This window comes from Thamnophis elegans, unplaced genomic scaffold (genome assembly GCF_009769535.1).
Source record: "Thamnophis elegans isolate rThaEle1 unplaced genomic scaffold, rThaEle1.pri scaffold_38_arrow_ctg1, whole genome shotgun sequence".
Taxonomy (NCBI): Eukaryota; Metazoa; Chordata; class Lepidosauria; order Squamata; family Colubridae; genus Thamnophis; species Thamnophis elegans.
The window spans coordinates 246,128-271,866 of NW_022473861.1; the positions used below are offsets into that span (position 1 = coordinate 246,128).

Genomic DNA, 25,739 nt, shown 5'->3' on the forward strand with positions numbered 1-25,739 from the left:
GATCCAAAAGGACCCTAACCACAATCTTTGTCTTCTTCACCCTAGAAAGCAAATCATTTGTAATTAAATCATTAATTACAAATCAATCCTAGAAAGGGATTGATGTCTATCAGAAAAGAAAGTGAAATCATATTCCTCTGCGTTTCTTTCTCGCCAAATATCTCTCAGTACAAAATCATCCATCATGTCAAACAAAGGTTTGGGTAGCTTTGCTCGCATCTTGGTATTTGGGCGAGAAGTCTTCTTATCTCTCTTAGTGTCTATCACGCCATTCCAGTCACCCAATAGTATACAAGACCTATAGTCCCACTGTACTAATTTAGCATGAAGATTTCTATAGAATCCGTCTTGCTGTTGATTAGGAGCATAAATTCCCAAAAGTAATGTCTTTTTCCCTTCTAGGATTAGATCTAACGCGATATATCTTCCAAAAGGATCTGCTTCAATTAATTCAGCTTTCATGTCTTTTCTTAAGTATACAACTATATCATTTTTCTTTTCCATAGCAGAAGCTACAAAATGTTGACCATGTTTTAAGTTAATCAGATATTTTTGATCAGTTGATTTGATATGAGTTTCTTGCAAACAAATTATATCATTCTTAAATTGTTTAAGAAATATTTTCTTTCTCTTCTGTGGAGAATTCAATCCATTGACATTCCATGTTAAGATCTTAGTTGTCATTTTTGGTTAGCTGATGCTTTTTTAGAGCCTCCTGCATAGCCTGTTTAACCTTTGGCCTAGCTCCTCCCACTGCTTCCAGACTTGTTGCTGTAGCTCCTTGATCGATGGCCGGTGATTGTTGAGGTTGTTGCCTTTTAGCTTGTTTCTCCATTTGTCTAGTCATCATACGGCTAGGTCTTTGTTCCATAACACCTTGCGCTTCTGGGAGAGAGAGATGCTCCATCTTATCTGATAGTTGTGTAGTTTGCTGTCTGTCCTGTCCTTCTTGTGGTCTTTCTCCAGGTCCAGATGATGTAGGATGTTCAAAATATTATGGTAAAAATCTCGGGCTTTCCTTACAGAGTTGAGACAATATCTTTGCCTATCAAATGTAAGTATAATACCAAATGGTGCATCCCATCTGTACTGTATCTGATGGTTTCTAAGTTCTTCGTCTAAAAAAGCGTAGTCTCTCCTGGCTCTTAACATTTGAGGTGGTATCTCTTTCAAAACAGTCAGGTCTTGACCGCCAATTTGGAGCTTAGTGTTATAAGACTCTTGTAGTATCATGCTTCTGAGCTCTCTTGTAGTGAAGTATATAACGATGTCTCAAGGAAGCTGTTTCTGCTTTGCTACCCAGGAGTTAACGCAATAAACTTTATCGATTTGCCAGTCAATATTAGTCCCCGGTCTTCCCACCAGACGGTCAAAAGCTTCTGATAGGATCTGTTTCAGGTTCTCCTGTTTTTCTTCACGCAGCCCCCTTACTCTTAATGCCATTTCCATTTGTCTATACTGTATCATAATAATTTCTTTTTCAGCATTTTCAACTTTTTGTTGTACCACCTCTGTTTTCGATGTCAAGTTGGTATTAGCTTCATTAAGATCCTCTAGACTATCTTCAATTCCGGAAACATGTTCTGTCAATACAGTTACAAGTCCCAGCATTTCATCTTTAATTTTAACAACCCTGGCATCAATTTTATCATACAACTCCTGTTTAAGTTCTTTTATTTCCTCTTTTATTTCTTTTATTTCTTCTTTTCCCTTCTGTTTTATCTCCTGTTTTATCTCCTCTTTAAAGTCTCTAAGTTTATCTTCCATTTTAATTGTCTGAGCGTTGAGAGCCTCACTTAATTCCCTCAAGAAGAATTCTTTCATTAGCAAGTCTCCAGCAGGGGGCGTAGGGAGCGGAGGCTGCGACTTTGTGCTAGGTATTGGAGATGTGCTTCGCACAGCGCCACCATCATCGCCGCCGGCAAGCACAAGAGCCACCGAGGGCGGCAACACCAACCGGGAGCCACCTGAAAGCAGCAACCCCCAGATATTGCTTCTTTGGGTCCCCTGAATCTCGATCTCCTGCAGAAACCCCTTCCCCGCACAGTTTCCAGAGTTAATTCCCCTTCTCTTCCTCAGGGTCCTCTCCAAACTCTCAGCCAGCAGGCTGGATGAGTCATGTGCTGGTGAGCCCCAGTGGCAGTTTGAACAGAGATCATTTCAGATGGGGAGTGGGGAGTACAACTCCTTAGCATCACAGTGTATGTTAAATATAATATAAGAAATACTAATGATCATTTTGAAAAATCCTTTCTAAGCAAACACCTAGAAGCCAAGAGGAACATATGTGCCACATTTCAAGTTTGTAGGCTTTACAGTTCTGGAAATTTTCTGATCCAGTATGAGTGGTTTTTTGATAGGTAGGTAGGTAGGTAGGTAGGTAGGTAGGTAGGTAGGTAGGTAGATAGATAGATAGATAGATAGATAGATAGATAGATAGATAGATAGATTAGAGAGAGATCATGAAGAATTGGTATGTAACTGATTCCATATCCCATAAGCCTCGGCATTTTGTTAGGTGGAACCTAGCAGGAAAGCATTTTCTGTCCTGGCGTTATCTTAGGGATCATTCTTGTGCTCAAGATATGGCTGGCAACAACCACAGTCCTTCTGGAAGACCCTTAAAAAATTGGAATGTCAAATGTCTTGGGATCATATTTTAGAGTGGAGCCTGCTACATCATATGACATGAAAGTACATGACATGTCACAATATGATGGTTAATTGAAGTGAGCTGTCTGTTATTTTGCCATTTTGTTTCTATCTTTTCAATTTGCTTTAGTTTTATTTTAATGTCATTTTTAAAATGTATCTGTTGTATCATGCACATTGTCCAGGGTGCTATATGAAGTGCTAGGTTATAAAAATAGATAGAAAATAAAATAAATGGAAAATATACAGGGTATTTCAAACCTTATGGTTTTTTCCCCTTTGACAAGCAAGAAGTAAAATGCAGACAGAGAACCAATGTGAAGTAAATACCATTAAGCCAAATATACAACTACCAAATTATCTCTGCCTTTCTCCCATTCACATACATGCATACATACAGATAGACACAGATAGACACAGAGAGGGGGGGGGCATACAGGCAGACAGAAATTAATACAAAAACAAATAAATAAGGAGTGGATAACACTAAGAAATTCCAGACTATTGACTTTAGAAGGACATGACCTATTGTTGGGATGGCATGCTTTTTTATGATATAAAGGAACTAAAACATAGGGTTATTTTAGAAGACACTACTTAAGGGAGGCTTTGTTATTGAATTGGGAGAAGATTAAAAAGCAATATTACCTAAAAATACCAGTTTGGCTATCAACTATTGAAGCCTTTTCATATCCAATAATATACAAAAAGGAACAAACAGATATGGTGAAATATTGAATGCAGAAGGTAAACTCAAATCTATGCAAGAGTTGAAACAGGAAGGAATAGAAATGAATTGGTTTTCATATGTGCAAATACAATCTATATATGACAAAGATTGCAAAATGGAAGGTTTCTATGATAAAAAGACTGAATTAGATAAAATCTTGACAGGTACTGATGAAAAAGTAATTAAAAAACTATATGGACATTTACTAGAGGTTAAGCTAAAAGAAGAACAAGTTAAAGAAGCTATGATAGCTTGGGGGAAAAATTTTGGACATGGGATTGAACTAGAGAAATGGGAGAAATTGTGGTCTCAAAATTATAAAATGACAATGTCAACAGCTTATAAGGAAAATTTGTATGTTTTACAGGTGACACATACCCCTAACGAGAATAGCAAGAATGTCCAAGAATAAATTGGAAAAGTGTTGGAAATGTCATCAGACATTGGGATCATATTACCACATGTGGTGGACTTGCATAGAAGCTAAAAGGTATTAGAGTAAAATCCACATGTGAAAATGACACAGAAATGCATAGACACATAGACTTTAAACCAGATACTTTTTTATTGGGTATTATACCAGATACATACAATAAAGACTTGAAATATTTAATTGTAAATATTTTAACGGCAGCTAGAATTGTATTTGCAAAAAATTGGAAAAATGAGAAAATACCAATGCAGGAGGAAGCTATTCGAAAAACAATGGAATGTGCTGAAATGAGTAAATTTGAAATTAGAGAACAAGAAGATGAACAATTTTATAAGATCTGGGATTTGTTCTATCAATGGATACAATTATCACAATCTTGAATTGTAATAATAGAATGTGATAGGAGATATCATAAAGACATCTATATCTATATCTATATCTATATCTATATCTATATCTATATCTATATCTATATCTATATCTATATCTATATCTATATCTATATCTATATCTATATCTATATCTATATCTATATCTATATCTATATCTATATCTATATCTATATCTATATCTATATCTATCTATCTATCTATCTATCATCTATCTATCTATCTATCTATCTATCTATCTATCTATCTATCTATCTATCTATCTATCTATCTATATATATATATATATATATATATATATATATATATATCTATATATATATCTATATCTATATCTATATCTATATCTATATCTATATCTATATCTATATCTATATCTATATCTATATCTATATCTATATCTATATCTATATCTATATCTATATCTATATCTATATATATATATATATATATATATATATATATATATATATATATGAATTGAATATTTAAAATATCTTGTTTAAAATAAAGAAATAATAATTGTAGTTGAATATATGAGAGCCAATGATAAAGATGTATTTATATACATTTGATAGATATTTTATGATTTTACATACAATTGAAAGTAATGATACACAAATATAAAATGTTGGTGAACCTTTTATATATATATACTGGAAGAAATACCGGAATACGACAGGTGATACTATAAAGATATGTTATTATTAAATAGATTTATAATAATGTAAGAGATAGTTGCATACATATGAATTTAATTCTTAGAATATATGTCTAAAATGAAGGAATTATAAGAGTAAACTGAATATATGATTTACAATGATAACAATGTACTCATGTATATTGGGTTGCTGATTTTATATACAATTGAAAGCGGTGGTGCACAAATGTTTGTGACCAAATGACATGCTAAACACAATATGTAATTGATGATATTTTTATGTTATATGTATGTTTATTTTTGTTTGTTTAAAAAATAAAAACTTTTATGTAAAAAAACAAATATAACAATGAATTGGATTTTTTTTATTAAAAGTTTTAAAATGGTTTTACAAATATATACCTCCCCTCCCCCACCCAGACCCACCTCCCCCCCCCCCAACCTCCCCCTACCAACCTCCCAGAGCAAATACAGGGTATAAGTCTTTAACAACCATATTCTAAAATAAACTAACAGACTTTAACATCATCCCTCACTTGTGCTTTAACTTGCCTTTTGTTAAGCTAACTTTAAACAAGTTATATCATTCCTTGCTCATTCAGTCATAAGCTATCTGGAGTTTCTTAGTCCCATATTTATTTTGAATATAATCAATCCATCTTCTCCATTCCAGCTTATATTTCTTGTCTGAATGATCCTTGAGATATGCTGATATTTTAGCCATCTCTGCTAAGTTTGTTACTTTTAACGTCCATTCTTGAATAGTAGGCAAATCTTCCTTCTTCCAGTACTGCGCCACCAACAGTCTTGCTGCGGTTGTTAGTTTCAGAATCAAATTAGTATCTCTGTACAATCAGTAGTTATACCTAACAAGAATAACTGGGGAGTAAACTTTATCCTCTTTTAAAAGATATTTTGCGTAATCCACCATATTTTTATCCAGAATGGTTTAATCTTTTTACAAGTCCACCATATATGATAATACGTAGCATCAGCACAATCACATTTCCAGCATTTAGGTTGTAGATTTGGATACATACAAGCTAAGTTTTTGGGATCTAAATGCCATCTATAAAACGTCTTGTAAAAATTCTCTCTCAGATTTTGGGCTTGCGTAAATTTTACATTTCTTACCCATATTTTTCCCATGTATCCATCATTATTGGTTCTTCAAAATTTTGTGCCCACTTTATCATGTGAATTGGATTTTTATAATCATTGGTTTTATCATATATATCAAATTACTGTTCCAAACTGAGAAGAAAAACTTATTGCCTGAAAGTAAACAATTTGGCTTTATTCATAGGATTTGATATAAATAAGTCCTTTCATTACTTTATTAGTTGCTCCTTCCTATTCAAATAAGGTCCCAGAATGATGATATAGTGGTTCTCAACCTTCCCAATGTCATGACCCTTTAATATAGTTCCTCATGTTGTGGTGACCCCCAACCATAAAATTATTTTCGTTGCTACTTCATAACTGTAATTTTGCTACTCTTCTGAATTCACTTAACAACAATGTTACTAACCTAAGTTGCAGTGATTCACTTGACAGATGTGGCAAGAAAAATGGTAAAATGGAGCATAACCCACAACAAACTTCTCACTTAGCAACATAAATGTTGGACTCAAGCGTGGGCTGGTAAGTTGAGGACTACCTGTATGTTAGGCTTGAACAAAAACAGGCCAAGAGGCGAAGGGTCTCGATTTGTCCATATTCTAGCTGGGCAACGTTTGTTTCTTAAGGATGTCAGAGAGATCTCCGCCGGATCTCTCACCAGCGAGGCAGCTCAATCGGGTCTGCCGACTGTTGCACCTTCAAGGGCGCCAGAGGGCAGCACCCAACCCCAGACTTCCTTTGCTGCTCCCAGGATGCTGCGGGCTGGACCATAAGCGCAAGGCACCTGCGGGGTCTTCGGATAGCAAAGCTGGCTGTAACTCGATGTGCTGCCCAGCTCATTCACCTGTCTGGCTTTCCTGCCTCCTTACCAGGCCCAGGAAAGTGGTGCAAAAAGCAGCTGAAATGCACCACTTCAGTGCCCGCTGGGAGGCCACCACTGCCAGCTTTCCGGCACCAAGACCGCCACCAGCCAGCTTCTTTGCCCGCTGCCATTGGCCACATTTATGACCAGCTGAAGGGTGAGCAGTGCCGAGCTTCCAGGCGGCCACTCTCCAGTGGCTGCATCCTCCCCAATGGCATCTCTGAGGGCTCCTGCTTCTTCTCACAATCCCTCATCTTCTTCCAACCGGGCAAAGTGGACCTGCTTCTTCCCCCCCCCCCCATATGTCTACTACACCCGAGGGCTGCCACTGAAGAGCTGGGCAGACAACACATGACCAACTAATCCCAGAGCCAGTGGCATCTTAGCAGGTGAAAGGAGCGCCTTAAGACACACTTCCCAGAAAGCACTGGAAACCAACTGTTTACGTTGAGGAGGCTGTCGCTGCAAAATGCCTCCCTTTCCACACTGAGATTGGAGAATGTCCCTTTTCAGTAGCAGCTCCGACCCTTTGGAACGATCTCCCCGTGGAGATTCGTACCCTCACCACCCTCCAGACGTTCTGCGCAGCCCTCAAGATCTGGCTATCCCGTCAGGCCCGGGGGTAAAGATTATAATTCGCCCCCACCCGAATGCTGAATGAATGTTGCTTATTTTTTTAATTACATATTATGTTATATGTCATTGTATGTATCCCCTCCCATATAAGTTGTTAGCCGCCCTGAGTCCCCTCAGGGAAAAGGGCGGCCTATAAATAAACTTATTCTAATTCTAATTCTGTTGGCTAACATCAGGTGAATTAATTTCCCTCTCCAGTTATTGACTCTAGGCCTTAGAGGTCTTAGGAAACCCCCATGAAAGGGTCGTTGGGGTCGTGACCCACAGGTTATATAGCACTTGAGGGAAAAGATGCAGCCCAGTAATCCAGCCGCTTTTCACTTTGAATGTACATTAATCAGTAGACATTAAAAAGAAATATCATTGCATACAGCTCTCAAAGGATCACCACCTTCAACATACCTAAAAATGACAAAATAAATAAATATGCATATACCCACATATATCATATGACCCATAGAAACAACACAGTCTAGTTCAGATGTATACATGTAGATGGTGAGGAAAACAAATCTTGTGAGTTTAACAGATGGATGGCATAGGGAACAAAGGTGTTACAGAATCTGGTAGACCTGCTAGAATACTTTGAAACTTTTTCGCAGAGGGGAGCAACAGACCATGAATTGGGTGTGTATGGGGTCTTTCACAATGCTTTGAGCCTAAGCGCATAGCATTTATAAGCAGTATCCTGAATAAAAGGAAGCAAACTTTCTATACTTTTCTCAGCTGTTGTTATCACTCTCTGTATGGGCTTTATATCTTTTTTAAATATTTTTTTATTTTAAACACATAAGCACATCAACAGAAACAAACACATGATTTAAAAACAACATAGAAACAATAAGTTCCCTCATATATCATACAGCAGTTCCGAATCAGTTTCTTTGCAGTTAATGATTTCCCTTCTATATTATTTTTAAGTGTTGTTCTATTCTTTCATTGCTTTTTATTTCTTTGTTCCATCCATCTATACCAATTATTCCATATCTGGTAGAATTCTGATTCTTCCTTTCTCTGTATTTCTTTCGTTAATTTATTCATTTCGGCACAGTCCATAATTTTTCTTATTACTTCCTCTTCATTTGGGGTTAGTTTGTTTTTCCACTTCTGGGCAAAAGCAATCCTTGCTGCTGTAAGTATATGTAGTATTAGATATTGTATTTCTTTTTTGTATTTCACCGACATAATTTCTAATAGAAAAACTTTAGGTTTCCAATCTAATTTAACCCTTGTTATTGCCTCCAGCCAATTTTTGATCCTTTTCCAGAATTTTTTTGGCTCTTCACAGGTCCACCATAAATGATAATATGTTCCACAAGGTATTTGTTGAAATTTTAGCCAACGTTGATGGTGCAAGATGCCATCTATAAAGCATTTTGTACTGGTTTTCCTTGTATGGAACTGATAGTGTAATTTCCCAAATTTTTCCCATTTGTCTAGTTCAATGTTATAGCCGAAGTGGCTCTCAATTGTGCCTCTATAAAGAGGAGCCAAGGCAGAAGGAGAAAGATGTGCTCTCCTCATCCGACACAGGAAATGCAGATGCTGGTTTGCATGCTTCGCTAAGAATGACGTGTGGAGACACCAGTGTACAATATAATCAATAACATTTGTTAGGTAAGCTCCCCGTTGGGAGAGCGAGTGCATTCAGAGAAGCGTTGTGAGAGTGATGTTGGAGAACACACAAACCAGAATACAGAGACACTGCAGTTTAAATAGGCTTTTGCTTTCAATAGACATATCAGAGTCCATCAAACAGTCCAAGTCATACACAATTAAGACAGTCAGTCATCAATGTCTTTCAGTTAAGGGATAATCCAAATAATATGGTCCATAATCCTATAAACAGTCTGATACACAAACTTTGCTAGCAGTTGCAAAACTTACAATAGCTCACGCTGATCACTTTACAGCACCTCTAACAGCCAGATTCCAAACACTCAGATAAGATCAGCATCTAACATTGATTCTGGCTCCATCTTATGGCCGATTGAAGAAACAGCAACCAATCACATTTACAGCATGATTTAAAGAAACAAGCATAGCATTGTTACATGATTTATATATTGCCAAACCAACCATTAGACTATATTCCTAACAACATTAACATTAAAATCAGAATAATTTAACAATAAAACTTTTAAAAACATGCTGCATTATCTTGCATGCTGTCATAGACTGACTGCAACTTAAATATATTTGCTTCTATATGTATATCAAGCTACTGCCTTGTATGTCACATTGGTGTGGTGATATGAGGAAAGAATACATACACCCAAACTGCAAAAGCAAAATAAAAAGGCCTATTTGGTGGAAGTAAACAATTAGGATTCATTCAAGGGGACTGGCATAAATATCAATTTCACTTCTTTTTTAGTTGCTCCTTCGTATTCAGATCAGGTCTCAGAATAATGATATAGCACTTGGGGGAAAATATGCAGCCCAGTAATCCAGCCGCTGAAGCCAAAATGGAGAAGATTTCAACAGCAACCACATATTTCCCCTTGGTGCTCAGGTAAGTGGGAACAAATGACACCCAGACACTGCAAAAGACCAACATGCTGAAGGTGATGAATTTGGCTTCATTGAAGCTGTCAGGTAAATTCCTAGCCAAGAAGGCTACCGTGAAGGTGACAGCTGTCAAGAAGCCCATACAGCCAAGGACAGTATAAAACATCGTGGTTGATCCTTCATTACATTCCAAGACAATTTCTTCAACTATGGAGTGCATGTCTGAATCTGGAAATGGAGGAGAAATTGCCAACCAAACTACGCAGATGGTGAACTGAACCATGAAGACAGATAGGACAATCGTGTTGGCCATCCTTCTCCCCACCCATTTCCTCATTTTGGAGCCTGGCTTGGTGGCCATGAAAGCAAGCACTACTATGGTTGTTTTACCCAAAATACAAGAAAGGGCTATAGAGAAAGTGATGCCAAAAGTAGTTTGCCGCATGAGACACTTCACTTGATCAGGTTGCCCAACGAAGAGGAGAGTGCAAAGGAAGGAGAGCAGGAGAGCAAGTAGAAGCGTATAGGTGAGGTTTCTGTTGTTGGCTTTGACAATGGGAGTGTCCTGGTGTTTAATGAAGATTCTCAACACCACAGCTGAGAGGACAGAAAAGGAGACTGCAATCATAACCAAAGAAATACCCAACGGCTCTTGGAAACTCAAATAAGTTACTGTTTTTGGAAGACAATTATCTCGACCTTTGTTTGGATGTTGAGCCTCTTGACATGGAAAACAATCATCTAAGTCTGGGAGAAAAACATATAAAAATGTTTCATGGAATCATTATAGCTTTTAAGAATGAAAAAGTAATAACATATTAGATTTATTAAGATTGCACGAGTTCATATTATTTTTCTCAAAATAATTTACAATGAAATTCATTATATAATGCAGTGTTCAGTTTTTATATTCTTTATGTTATACAGTTATCTCAAAACTTTTATATGACATTTACTTTTTTTTCAAAAATCAACTGGACTTTCTTTGTTTTTTCCATGAAAACATTTTGCTTCTCATCCAAGAAGATTCTTCAGTTCTGAGTGAAGCAAGTCAGTCAGAACTGAAGAAGCTTCTTGGATGAGAAGACATCTTGGATTCCTTCAGGGAAAAGAAGAACTTCACTTGTCTTTTGAAAAAGCAACCTTGGGAAAGCCCTTTGGATGACAGAATCTTCACAGACATTAAATATAACTTTGAATTAGAAACAAGTAGTTCACATTTTTCATCGCTCATCTATACAACCTATTAGACAGCTCAAAATTTTCAGTCACCATCATACTGATTAAAAATCCAACCCCAATTATATGTATTAAATTATTGATATATTTAATATATTCCTTTGCTTACCTATTTGGTCAGCTATCTTCCCTTCTGGGCACTGTCTACAGTGGTAGCAGCAGGATAATTTCCCTTCTATTTTTACCTTGCTGTAGCCCAAAGGACATTTCCCATTACAGATGGAAAGAGGCAACGTCTGTTCATAAATAAAATCAGAATATAGGTTGAGAGTGTTCATTTCATCAGGTATGTATACTAAAACTTTTCACATCCTCATCAAACCTTAGTGTCCCATTTCCCCATTTTCCTTTGTTTAAATTCACAAAAACAATCCTTCAATTAATTTCTTTCTTAAACCTGAGTAAATAAAAGAGGTATGAACGTAAACTCTCAGAATGCTGCAGCTGCCAAAAAAGCATAGGGCTTTCAGCCCTCTCTAAGCAGTTTACAGAGTCAGCATATTGCCCCCCACAACAATCCTGGTCCTCATTTTACCCACCTCGGAAGGATGGAAGGCTGAGTCAACCCAGCAAGCCACCCCTGCAGTAGAATCCTAGGCTGTATTAAAAAAAAAGGATAGAAAAAAGATTTTGATTCATAACTGGCTGATCAACCGCATTCAATGTATAGTCCTCAATGGAACTGCACCTACAGTTCCATTGCAGTGGAGAACACCAAGGCTCTGTTTTAGGCCAAGTACTCTTCAACAACTTCATCAATGATTTGGATAATGGGATAGATGGGGAACTCATCAAATTTGCAGATGACATTTGCAATAGCCAACACTCTAGAAGATAGATGCCAACTTGTAAATAATTTCCATTACTATTATTAAGTTGACATAGAAAAGGAAGAAGAATTCCATGCATACCTTTTCTAGAGTGAGAGCTGATATTTCTACAACGAAGTTCATAGCCTGCTGCAGCACCTCATTGGAGGATGTGATTTATGACACAGAGTGTGGGGAGGAGAGACACAGGGGTAAAGTACAGAAACCATTAACCAGAAATTAGTTTCAGCTCCACAAAATAACATGCCAAAATATTGATCCTAATACATGACTGTATTTATTTTGAACTTTGTCTCAAGGCTCGTAAATTAATTAGGTCATCTTTTGGAAACTTCACAGAGAGCCGAAATTGACTTTTAAAATCTATCAAGATTTCCGGGTTTCCTGAATCCCAGGATTTTCAATCATTTCTCCACATTTGGGGTGCTTGGAGGGAAAATCAGGCAACTGTGGCAGAAGCAGAGTATCAGAAGAAAGCCTGATTTCAGCTGGAGGAATTCAGTGAGCCCCAGACATCAAATCTGCAGACATCCAAGCTGCAATGCCTTTTCCAGCAGCAGAAGCAAGAAAGGATGAGTACTGGTCGAAATTAGCCCCTAAGGAAGCTGAAGTTGAGTTCCCTTACTCCAATTCCCAGATAAAGCGAAGGTTCTCAAGAGAGCTGGAAAGGATTGACTAGATGTAGGACTGGGCACAAGCCAGGCTCCCAAAGCCCCAGATGGAATCCCGGCAGTGTGCAATAGAGCAACTGAGAGATGATTTTGACCAGACCACCCTCCATGATAAGGGGCCATCCTGTCACCCAAAAGAGAGGGGAGGGACATCTGATCATGTGGAAGGGAGAAGATTCAGACTGGAGCACAGCCCCACTCCTCCACCCAATAGAAGGAGAAGGTACCCAAAACCGCAACCAGTGCCTCTCCCACACAGCAGGCAGGCTGCCCTGGGGAGGCAACCATCTCCCTCTCTCTGAATTAGAGGTGAGGAAGCTGGCCAGCCATATCAGTGCAAGCCTAGAGAGGCCGACGGAGGTTGGAGGAGTTGGGCTGAAAGACCCACCTCAATTCTGGGGAAAGTTTGACTGGTACTCAGATCAGCTAGCTCCATTTCTTGATTCAGCCAATATCCACCTAGTATGCTATGAGCACCTGTATCCATCCCCCAGAGCCATGGTGAACACCATCATAGAGGGGCTAGAGGGAGAAGCAAGGGAATGGTTAGCAGCCCTCCACAAGAGGAGAGCCCCTTAACTGCAAGACATAGATGACTTCATGCAACTGCTAGAGGCCAGATTTGAGGAGGAGAAGGAGGACCCATATGTGGAAGAGGAACTCAGCAACCTAAAGCAGAGGGGCCACCCCATCTAAGAGCTCATCCATGAATTTAGGAGGGTCATTGGAAGGGCTACCCCTTATCAGAGATATCTTGGGTAAAAAGTAGAATTATCCAGATTAATCACCTTATAGCCAAATTCCATGCAGAAAATCCAGGGAAATGTGGGGGAGGGACGCATCCCTAAATTATATACCTATACTCATTTTTTTTTTGTTTCACACAGGTCACTTTCGGAAAGTGAGGGGAGCTGAATGTCAACTTGTAAAGCATTTCCACCACTATTATCAAGTTGACATAGAAAAGGGAGGAGAATTCAACGCATACCTTCGGCGAGAGTTGGATCTCATTTTTTTACAACCGACATGTGGGGTGCAAAGTTCACAATCTGCTGCAGCACTCGGTTGGTGGATATGATTTATGACACAGACTGTGGGGAGGGGAGACACAGGATAAAGTGCAGAGACCATTAACCAGGAATCAGTTTCAGCTCTGCAGAAGAACATGCCAAAATGTTGATCCTAATAAATGACTGCATTTTTTTTGAACTTTGTCTCGAGGCTCATAAATTAATTAAGTCATCTTTGGAAACTTCACAATAGCCTTAAGATTTGAATTTTGGGCACTATCTAACAAAATGAAATTCAATGGTGAAAAAAGTTAGGTTCTACATTTAGAAAAGAAAAACAAAATGCACAGGTACAGCATATATGGTACCTTGCCCAATATTAGTAACTGTGAAAGGGATCTTGGAGTCCTAGTGGACAACCATTTAAATAATAGCTAGGAGTGTGCAGCAGCTATCAAAATAGGCAACACAGTTCTAGGCTACATAAACAGAGGGATAGAATTAAGATTACATGAAGTGCTAATACCATTTTATAATGCCTTGATAAGGCCACACTTGGAATACTGCATCCAGTTTGGTCACCACGATGTACAAAAGATGTGCAGAGTCTAGAAAGAGTGCAGATGATTAGGGGTCTGGAGGCTAAACCATATGAAGAATGGTTGCAGGAACTGGCTATGTCTAATTTCATGAAAAGAAGGACTAGGGGAGACATGATAGCAATGTTCCAATATTTCAGGGGCTGCCACAAAGAAGAGGGAGTCAAACTATTCTCCAAAGCACCTTAGGGTAGAACAAGAAGCAATCAGTCGAAACTTACAAAGGAGAGAAGCAATTTAGAACTAAGAGAAATTACCTGACAGTTACAACAATTAATCATTGGAATAACTTGCCTCCAGAAGTTGTGAATGCAACAATGGAGATTTTAAAGAAAAGATTAGACAACCATTTGTCTGAAATGATGTAGGGTTTCCTGAGTAGTGTGTGTGTGGGGAGTTGGACTAGAATACCTCCAAAGTTATGCTGTTAGTTCCCAAACAAGCATGCTGAAGTTGCGAGTTGAAATCTACCCCTCACAAACTTGCTGGGTTAGAGAAACATTTCCGTAACTGTTCCTTTTTTTCCCTAATGTAGTTAAAGATAGTTGACTACTTCAGATGTTCTACTCAATTGTCCATTATATGGCTCAGTAAGGGCTTAATACGTAGAAATATTGCTTCACAAAAATGACATATTAGGATACAAACAAACAAAATCATTCTATTTCCTTGAGGGCCCAAATATATATGTAATCACTTGGACTGTTAGATTGAGTCAGGCTTCTCCAAAAAGGACATCTTATCTACCACACATTGAGGTTGCATGTAAAAGTAATTAATTCACTTAAGTGCCTACTATTGTCCATCTCTAGGATTAATTTTGTTATTTATTTTAGCATTCTGTTTTGCCGTAATCCCTTTTTATTTTACTGTTTTATCCTGCCTAATTTTATTTCATTTTTCTATGTCTGATGCTCATTTTAATAATATAACCCATTGAGTAATTAATACAGATTACTACTTTGCTATGTACTGGGATGATATTGCATTGAAACTAAATAAATGAGTAGGCATTTAGACTTTAATATATACTTTAGTAGTTTTGTTAATATACATGAAAAAAAAATAAGGTTGTTACATCCAAGTTTGATTATGATTGTGATTTAATTATTTACTTCTGTGGATCAATGAATACATGATTTCCTAAAAAGTAAAAAAAAGACACACCTGGTTAAATATGAGGGGCCAAACAGCATCCTTGGCAGAAATGGTAAGGAGCTTTTCTGGGGGAGCCATGGGATCGATTTTTCCAATTTGAACTTTTAGAAAGGACATGTTTGGAAATGTGACCCAATTGAAAACATCAAACCCAGTTTCCAATTCTCCATTGGAATCAAAAGAAACCTGTTCTCCAGCACTGTTGTTAAAGGAGACTTGCTGCAAAAAATGATGGAGCTGAATGGAAAAAAAACCAAAGAAATATAAATATTAACTGGATTCTTTGAAATGAATCATAAAGATACTTTACATAAGTGATTCATACATAAAATAAAGTCCATATGTTAGTGGGGGTTTATTCAAAATTTTTCAATAGCTTCAGTTTATTTTCAAATTGCATCCAATTTTGCATAAATGGCCTCCATGGTTTAGATTATTCAGATAATATTTGAAAATAATAATAATAGGTTTTTTTTAGTTTTTGAAAAAAACTAAAAACTAGTTTTTGCACTTTCAAAAGGAAAGGAGGAAAAAAAATCTATAAGCCAACATTTTCTACATGATTCCTGAACTGGATTAGTAAACACTACCTGCCATGGTGATTGAAAGAAGTACTTTGAGGTCCACTTATTCATTTTTCGACTCCACTTGAGCTTGTAGGCATGCAAGGCCCTAAGAGCATGAGCCACAGCGTAGACTGCATTGTAAATGCTGTAACTATGTCCACCTATGGTGGTCTCAAAGACAGTATTAGGAAGAGTCTCCAGCTTCTCTTTTCCAGTGCAGATCCTTTCAGCATTCTCATCTGTAACATCACTAGAGAATGAACATTCAAATGCATCTTTCCAGAAATCCCTAATAAAACCATCATCTTTTTCAAAATTTGGGTTTTTCTCCTGCGTAAAATGTTGGAATCCTCTTAACTCCTTTGAGTGAAGTGCAAAGGAAATTGCACCATGGAAAAAATCAATGGGCAATGGTCTTTGCATCAGAATAGAGGTGAATTCCATTTGAGCTGTCATGATCCAAACTTTGGCTTTTCTCTCCTTTGGAATATCATCCGAATCTAAACCAGAGAGCATCATCCTCAATGTCACTATGCTTGTAATTTCAGCATTGAAGATGACTGCAATGACTGTACTCTCCATGATCACTCTATATATTTTATCTGCTTTCTCCACCATTTCAGCAGCTGCACTGCCATACATCATTTGGGGTAAACATTCTATAAAGTCAAAGCAGATTCCTTTCTCTGAAAACATGGAAAGACTCTTCTGAACAAATCGCTCCCTATCTTCCTCAAACAGAGAAATCAACCCTACCCACGTCCATCCAAAATGCAAGAGTAAATGTAGCACTCCTTTAAGTTGGTGGATCTCATCAGGGAACATCCATTTGACAAAAATTCCTTCTTGGTCATTATTCATCAAAGGAGCTGATCCATAAGTAATCTAATTGGGGAAATAGGAAGAAGGGAACAGACTTTTAAATAATTGAAGGAAGAATGCATTTTTTAACTTTATACAATAATTGGGTTTGAGTAGGATAAAGAAATAGGCTTCATCAAATACACTGTGAGGGTTATGGATGTTTAATACTGCTCATGAATCAAAGAAAAGACTGGCCTCTGTGATATTCTTGTCATTATATGACAAATAGTTCTTGCTTGTGGAATCTTTCTCATAAGATTTATCATAAGGACTCAACATCTGAAAATAACAACTAGCTCATGAACTTGTTCCACATTTCTTCTCACCTGGGGAAATTTGTAGTTGCATAGACTGGTTGCCATGTTGAGACAGGTTTTAGTCTGGGGTCCTCCAATGACAGCTACCGTATTGGTCTGGTCATTACTTTTGTAGTTGGGGATAAATTTATCTTTTGTAGATAGAAATTCCATTGCTAAAAGAGAAGTTGTGTATTCCTCAAGATAATTGGTAGCGATATGGAAACCAAGGCTAACGTTGGGTAAAATATCAAAATGTTCATTGATCTCCTTTACAGCAAATGCCAAAGCCAAAGCATGTTGATAATTATGAGTGAGGAACCTTCAGTGAAAGTTACAAATGACATGAAATATTGCTGCTTCAGATTCAGACAGTTGATATTTTTAATAATATGTATCTAGTGCTTATGCATTTTGATATAAGGAATCAGTGATGAGGAGGGGGAGATAAGCTAACATTGTACTGAGAAAGCATTTCTAGCCTGCTTTCTTCTCTATTTTTGATTATACTTCTGGCGAACTGTCAAATTCATTGTAAAATATCTCTTCCAGGATCAACTTAGATGTCAAAGAAACATTTAATTTCAGTTCTATCTATATTTTGCCAGTGATTTTTAATGGTGGGAAGTCAGTTTAATGTTTCAACACTAGACAAGTTTGAAAAAAAAATCTCAAATGCACTTGGGAATGCTTTATTTCTGGGTGAGATTAAATAGGGGTGGAGGAGTAAATCAGAATTAACCTGAGGATAGGTAGTATCTCTAGATTGTTACTTTCAAAAAGGGATTTTATTGAAGGAAGGAAGTCTCCTGAAGAAAAATTCATATCATTTATGAGTCACATCACTTTGTCTCAATTTGACCTTCTGTATTAAAACAAGAGGCATTTCTGTGAGTTCTCTAATTAAAAATGGCTATATATGAAAGTTGATTATTGACTAAATAGCAAATGATATGATTCAGCAGAAAAATACTACAGGAAAAAGAAGCTGGAGGAGAAGCAGTTACAGGAGGATACTTACAGATACTGATCAAGCACTTCACGAGAGGGGAAGCGTTCAAAAGTGATCTCGTTTGAAAGAAAGAAGACCTGATAAATAATGGCAGCAATGATCAAGTCTCCTGGCTGATAATACTTGTGAACAATTGGAAGAGGACTACTCAGTTTGCAGTTGTAAACAGGAGAAATTAATACTATGTTAGGAAAAAAGAATAAAATCAATGTTCTGAATATAACCAACTCAGTATAACATATGGCCATAGTAGATATTAAACTGTGGCTCCTATTTTATCATTCAGATGAAGAGTTGGGTTGGTCACCCATTAATGTTACCTACAGTTAAGACAATGAACATTCTCTGGAATTAACAATAGGAAATATCTGTTCAAAAAGAAATCCTTTCCCCCCCTCTTCCTGCATGTAGTTTTATATGTCTGAACAGAGATTAATGCAATGTAATGTCTTAATCTGCGATCACAGTTTTGTCAGTGTCTGCTGGAATGCCCTTGTGACACAGAGAAGTGACAATGACTATACTTAATGAGTAATCAATAATATTACTTGCAACAGTACTTTGTTCAAAAAATATCAGAGAGAAACATGTTTATTATGTCTCAGTAGACACCACTGCATTGTTATGAACTTTTGGAACTAAGACATTAAGTGGAAAATGGGAGAGTGAAACGTCATATGTGCAGAAGACAAAAATAGAGAAATGCATTTATGCATTTATTGAGCTCATTTTTTTTACTCTTTACTTAATATAGCATCTAACATGATACTATTACTAATATATGGTCTATCATGATACTACTACTATTACCCATTACTTGCCCCATCTACTGCCCGCCTGGCATGTTCCAAAGCATGCCAATCAGAGGTGGGACTCTGCTGCTTCTCTCTGGTTCGGGTGAATCAGTACCGGTAGCTGCAGGAGGCTCTGCCCAACCTCCGAACAAAATGTATAAGCACTCCGCATGCATCATTTTTGGCCTCTAAGCACCCCATTTTTGGCCCATTCCAGGCGATGTGGATCACTGCCATCTATCACTGCCAAATGGGGTGCATGTAAAACAGGACATGTGGAGGGCAAAAATGGGATGCACAAATGCCTAAAATGGGGTATGTGGAGGCTGAAAAAGGGATGTGTGGCAGCGGTGATTGCAACAGTGATCCTCGCAGCCAGGAACAACTGATAATCAGTTTTCCGGGAGGCTGATCCAATACCAATCAGCTGCTCATGCTAAATCAGACTGTGTTGACCATTCTGCTTGCCTTTTGCTGCAAGGAGGCAACTTGCTGGGAGCAGAAGCTGAAGGTTGGGGGATGGTGGGTGGTGGGACTTCAGCAATATTTGTTCTATAAGATGACAGACATTTCCACCCACTTTTTTGGGTGGAGGGATTGCATCTTATGGTCTGAAAAATGTGATATTATTCCGTGTGGCTTTCTTGGTGAAAAATATAGGAGTGTTTCATTAATGCTTTTTCCCTTGCTGTATTAATTGAGCCCTTTGCCACTGTCCATATAGTGGTATATGCTAAACCATGCTCTGTATGTAAGAACATGATGGCTCACATGGTTAGGATGCTAAGTAGGAGGTTAGCAAGCCCACCTTTGAGACCTAAGTGCTGCCATTGGATTAAGCTTCCATCCTTTACTCCAGCCCCTGCCAGGGACATGAAAGGAGCCCCCAACTGGGCATCCTCTGGGCAATGGTGATATCTCAGGAGATTCCTTTCAACCCAGAAGCATCATGGTGTTTCTGACATAAGAGCAATGCTATCTGTTTCTGGCACCTTCCTGTATTGTCGTCCTCCCCAATACAGGTGCTTTAGCTGGGCAGCTGCAATGACCTTCACCTCTTGGGTGACCATGTTGGTGATATACAGTATACCCACAGCATACACTCACAATATTTCTTGTTTACCCCACTCAGAAACACCCAATACTACCACAATGAGTCAGCATGGTAGGATTTGAGGAGGGAGAATTATTTTAAGACATTTGCTACATAATTTGTCTTGCTTACCAGTGTCCCACCTATTAAGCCATGTCTCCTTTATAGGAAGCCCTTCTTCTGTGTTACAGAGTGCCCCTGGGATAGTATCGATCCATAGGCACATTGTGCTCCATTACTGCAAGCCTTTAGATTTCATTGAGGGCCACATTAGAGTTGTGTTGATCTTGGGGTGGGAAGTGGCTAGTGTGGGCATGGCCAGCATGCTGTCACTCATGTCTGAGGAGGGATGACCCTGTTTGTTTGTTTGTTTGTTTTATTTATTTACTTGTCAACAAGTACAAGAAAAGAAGTATGAAAACACATGAAAAAAGGCACAAATAAATGGATATAAATAAGCAAAACATACCCATAAACACATAAAAAAGAGTACATATAAATGGGACAGTACGACAGGGTCAGTATGCACGCTGGTGCACTTATGCATGCCCCCTTAGGGACCTCTTAAGAAATGTGTAAGGTCCATGGTAGACAGCTTAAAATAAAATGTATTGGGGGGGGGGGGTTTAAGGAAACAACAACAAGATCGGGTGTTCCACACATTTACTATTCTATTGCTGAAATAATTTTTCCTGCAAAACACCAGAAAAACCTGTGGTGGCCCAAGTGAAAACAGGCTCCCAGCTCCAATTTCAGCTGTGATGACCTCCCACAAGCCTCTGACAGTGAAAACACAGTGCGGGATGATGTACATGGCCCTCGTGAGTTCCGTTTTCACTGGCAGAGGCACTACAGGCTGGTCCTTCGCTGTTTCCAGTAGCCCTGTGTGCCAGATCTAACCATTCTATGGGCCGTATCTGACCTCTGGCCCTTGAGTTTGACACTCCTGCTTCAGATAATCTCTAAAAACATGTTTCACCCTCAAGCAGCATGATAGGACAATGATATGCCCTTGTGTTTACTGCACTTTGGTTTGGTTCAAGATGGTTTCCTTCTGTCACATGAGTTGCCATTTAGTTTCTTGTGGTTTAAATATTACACTGGGTTTAATGGTATGCTGCCAAAATTAAGTTTTGGATTAGGTTAATTAATCCAAGAAAGGAAGGAAGGAGGGAGGAAGGGAAGAAAGAAAGCAAGAAAGAAAGAAAGAAAGAAAGAAAGAAAGAAAGAAAGCAAGAAAGAAAGAAAGAAAGAAAGAAAGAAAGAAAGAAAGAAAGAAAGAAAGAAAGAAAGAAAGAAAGAAAGAAAGAAAGAAAGAAAAGTATCAATAATAAATATATTATTGTTAGTTCTATTGCAGGATAAAAGGGATGCAAAATATTAAAAAAATAGTGACAACACAACAATGGAAAAGATAACACCATGTCTTCAGAACAGGATTTTAACCAAATTCAAGGGAGGATGATTTCTTAGTATGTTTCATGGTTGGAGTAAAAACAAGGGTTTATCTTGTTTTTTCCTACCTATTTATTTATTGTTGCATCTATAATGTATTAGAGTGAGGTCAGGAAGAAGAGGTATGTTACTGATCCCATAATCCTGGGCATTTTGTTAGCTGGGACCTAGCAGGAAAGCAATTTTTACCCTGGCCTTATTTTAGGGATTATTTCTGGTCTCAAGGTGTAGCTGCCCACAACCATGTCATCCTTCTGGAAGACCCTTAAAAGCTTGGAATGTCAAATGTCCTGGAAATCATATCTTACAGCAGAGCCTGGTACATCATATGACATAATATAACGTGACCTGCCACGACACAACACTACATGATAGTTAATTGAAATGTGCTGTCCTCCTGTTTTGTAATTTTGTTTTTAACTTTATAATTTAATTTGGTTTCATTTTATTATATTTTTAAAAAAATGTATAAGGACTGTTCTATTACATACATTTCCAGGGTGCTACATGAAGTTCTGAGTTATAAAAAATTAATAAGCAAAGCAACAAATGGAAGTTCACATCAAATACTAATCTACTTTTGCAAGCAACTGCTTTTATTTTACTTCTTTTCCTTTCCTTTCTTTTCTTTTCTTTTTTCTTTATTTTTCTTCTGCCATTTATAAACAACAATATATAGTAATCTAATTTTGGTATTAAGTATTACACTCAAGATTTATTACAGCACAAAACCATTTCATCCATTGTGCATAGTTAGTATTGAAATGAATATTTTTCCCTCATCTTAAAAGGCTTGTTTCCTATATAATCATAGGTTTAACTATTTGCTATTTTATTATGACCACTGCAGGGGTGGGTTTCAACCGGTTCGCAGCGGTCCCTGCGAACCGGTTGGTCGGCGAACCCGGAAGTAAGTAACTTCCGGGAACGGTGAAGAGGCCATCCACCCACCCGCTCTCCTTACCCGGTTTTGACGAGTTCTGCGCTTCCACGCATGCGCAGGATGCATACAGCGCCTGCGCGATCCTCCAGGAACAGCTGGAGCATTGCACAGACGCTAGTATGCATGCGTGCACTGCACGCGTGCATGCGCGTGCCACACGCATGAACGAGGACGCCACCGGCCCACCCCTGGACCACTGTACCCATGTAACACAATCTAGTATTTCCATTTTATAGCATAACCAAACAATACTCGGAGATGAATACATCAATGAATTGGATTTCTACAAGCATTGCTTTCACCATCAGGATAAAACCATAATCATAAAAATTAAAAGAAAAAGGCAAAAGTTCATTGTATGTAACAATCACAACAGGTAGAATAAGATGTCATTCAAGGCTTATTAATAAGAGTGACATCACATTTAAATAAGACGGTAAACACAGGGCACTAGTCATCATGAATAAGGCCAATTACATGAGGGAAGCTGAGAAATAATTTCCACCACATCTTCTTCCAACTTCTCAATTGCCACAACATTAGTTGAGGATTTTAATCCTCAATCAGGACTAGAATTGATGGCTTCCTAGCCCACCACCCTACCCAAAGTGGGTCTCAAACATTCAGATTTGAGTCACTGGATATTAGTGGGGATTTTTCTCTATTTTTAATAAATGGTTATGAAGAATTTTGAGTGGCTTGGTTGTTTTCTTTTTGGCAGAGAAAAGCTTGCTTTATTATTAGTATGGGAGAAAGTTAGAGAAAAACACTGTTTAAAAATACCAGCTTGGGTTTTGACAATGGAAGTGTTAATACATCCAAATATTATTAATATGGGAAACATTGTTAGATATAAATATATTTTAGCAATAGCAATAGCAGTTAGACTTATATACCACTTCTTAGGGCTTTCAGCCCTCTCTAAGCGGTTTACAGAGTCAGCATATTGCCCCCAACAACAATCCGGGTCCTCATTTTACCCACCTCGGAAGGATGGAAGGCTGAGTCAACCCTGAGCAGGTGAGATTTGAACAGCCAAACTGCAGAACTGCAGTCAGGTGAAATTTTGACAGAAAAGGCGGGACTTAAAAAGAAACAAAAATTGGAAGAACAAGGGATTGATATGGTTTGGGACACACAATTGCAAAGACAATCTAGATGTGAAAAACATGGTAAAATATTTGGTTTTCACATGGAGATGACAGAATTGGATGAGATTCTTATAGGAACAGAAGAGTGAATGATTAAAAAATGTATAGTTATTTATTGTGTGTTGAACTAGAAAAAGAACAGGTAAAAGAAACAAGGATAGTATGAGCAAAAAGTTTTGGATATTCGATAGCATTAGATAAATGCCAGGAACTATGGGAACGAAATTATAAATTAACAATGGCAACTGCATATAAAGAGAATTTGTACAAATGTTTTATAGATGGCACATGTCACCTGAAAGATTGGCAAAAATGTTCAAAGATAAATCAAATAACTTTGGAAATGCCCCCAAACACTGGGGTTGTATTACCATATGTGGTGGACATGTGTAGAAGCGAAAAAAATATTGGGCAAAAATTTGAATGTGGTTGGAGAAGATGACGCAGCAACATATTGATTTAAAACCTGAATTGTTCTTACTTGTAAATGTGTTTTTATTTTTTTCCATTTTCATTTCGTACAGTCACATATATACTGTGCATAACCGGGGCCATATAACATTAAACAATAAACACGGCCATTCCTCTTGTCAACAATACCCCCCAAAATACAAACCCAATTTGCCACTTCGACCCTCCATACACCCTTTCTTTCGCCCCCTCCAACTTTCCTTCTTCCCTCCAACATTCCCCTCTACCCTACTTCCCCTCCCCCTCTATCACTCCTCTCTCCCAGTACACTCCCTCCCTTCCTTCTCACCCTCCCTCCCATCCTCTCTCCCACCCTCTCTACCCCTCTTTCTTCTAACCCTCTACTCCTCCCTTCGGTGTATTTCTACTATCTATTAGTATATTCAGCTTGTCCTATTTTTACAGTGAAATTAAAGAGCAACAGTATACAAGTGCAATCGCGTTACTATAAAATCTAACACACACTATATATCCCCCCTCCCCCTCCCCCCTAACACCCCACCTCCCTTCCCCCCCCCGACTTCCCAGAGCCCGTACACGGTATAGGTTTTTAACTAATACAGTCTAAAATATATTAAAACAAAGGAAATAAAAAAAAGAAGTTAATAACATCCCTGCATTGAACTCAGCTTCTTCCTGTTGCACTAACTTTAAGCAGTTTAGATTATTCCTAATCTTAAGCATAGGCTACCTGTAATTTCTTTGTCCCGTATTTGTTTTGTATATAGTCAATCCATTTTTTCCAGTCTCGTTTGTATCTCTCATTTGAATGGTCTTTAAGATATGCCGATATTTTAGCCATCTCGGCTAGGTTTGTGACTTTCAATGTCCACTCTTGAGTTCCTTCTTCCAGTATTGCGCCACCAACAGTCTTGCCGCCGTTATTAAGTGCAGAACCAAATTAGTCTCTACCGCTGTAAATTCAGTACATATACCTAATAAAAATAACTGAGGAGTAAACTTTATCCTTCTTTTAAAAATATTTTGCATAATCCACCACATTTTTATCCAGAATGCCTTAACCTTTTGACAAGTCCACCATATATGAAAATATGTAGCATCAAGAGAACCACACCTCCAACATTGAGGCTGTACATTAGGGTACATAGAAGCCAGTTTTTTAGGATCTAAATGCCATCTATAAAACATCTTATAAAAAATTTATCTCAGATTTTGTGCTTGTGTGAACTTCACATTTCTTACCCATATTCTTTCCCATGTATCCAACATTATTGGTTCTTCAATATTTTGAGCCCACTTTATCATACAATCTTTAACTAGTTCTGTTTCCGAATCCATCTGTATTAGTACATTATATATCCTCTTTATATGCATTAAACTTTGATCTCTTATTTGTTTAAACAAATTATCCTCAACATGGATAAAACCAGTTTTTTGGTCTATTTTCCACCTGGCCTGTAATTGGCCATACTGGAACCATGTTTGAACTACCTTCTCCTCTTTCAATACCGCTAAAGATTTTAGTTGTAAAACCCCACTTTCCAAAGTGAGAAGTTGTCTGTAGGTGGTTCTATCCTGCTTTTGTGCTATATTCATATTTTCAATTGCATGTCTAGGAATTGCCCACATG

General features: G+C 37.9%; 1 protein-coding gene across 1 annotated transcript in view; it reads right to left on the reverse strand.

Annotated features, from left to right (window-relative positions):
* The window catches only part of LOC116523500 (vomeronasal type-2 receptor 26-like), a 49,726-nt gene extending 29,372 nt beyond the window's left edge, over positions 1–20,354 (reverse strand). The window contains exons 1-5 of the mRNA XM_032238615.1: positions 20,261–20,354; positions 18,251–18,422; positions 17,260–17,551; positions 16,094–16,954; positions 11,345–11,471 (exon numbers count right to left, since the gene is read on the reverse strand). Coding sequence (XP_032094506.1) covers positions 11,345–11,471; positions 16,094–16,954; positions 17,260–17,551; positions 18,251–18,422; positions 20,261–20,354 — 1,546 coding nt within the window. The remainder of the gene's footprint in view (positions 1–11,344; positions 11,472–16,093; positions 16,955–17,259; positions 17,552–18,250; positions 18,423–20,260) is intronic.
* Between the last annotated feature and the right edge of the window lie 5,385 nt (positions 20,355–25,739).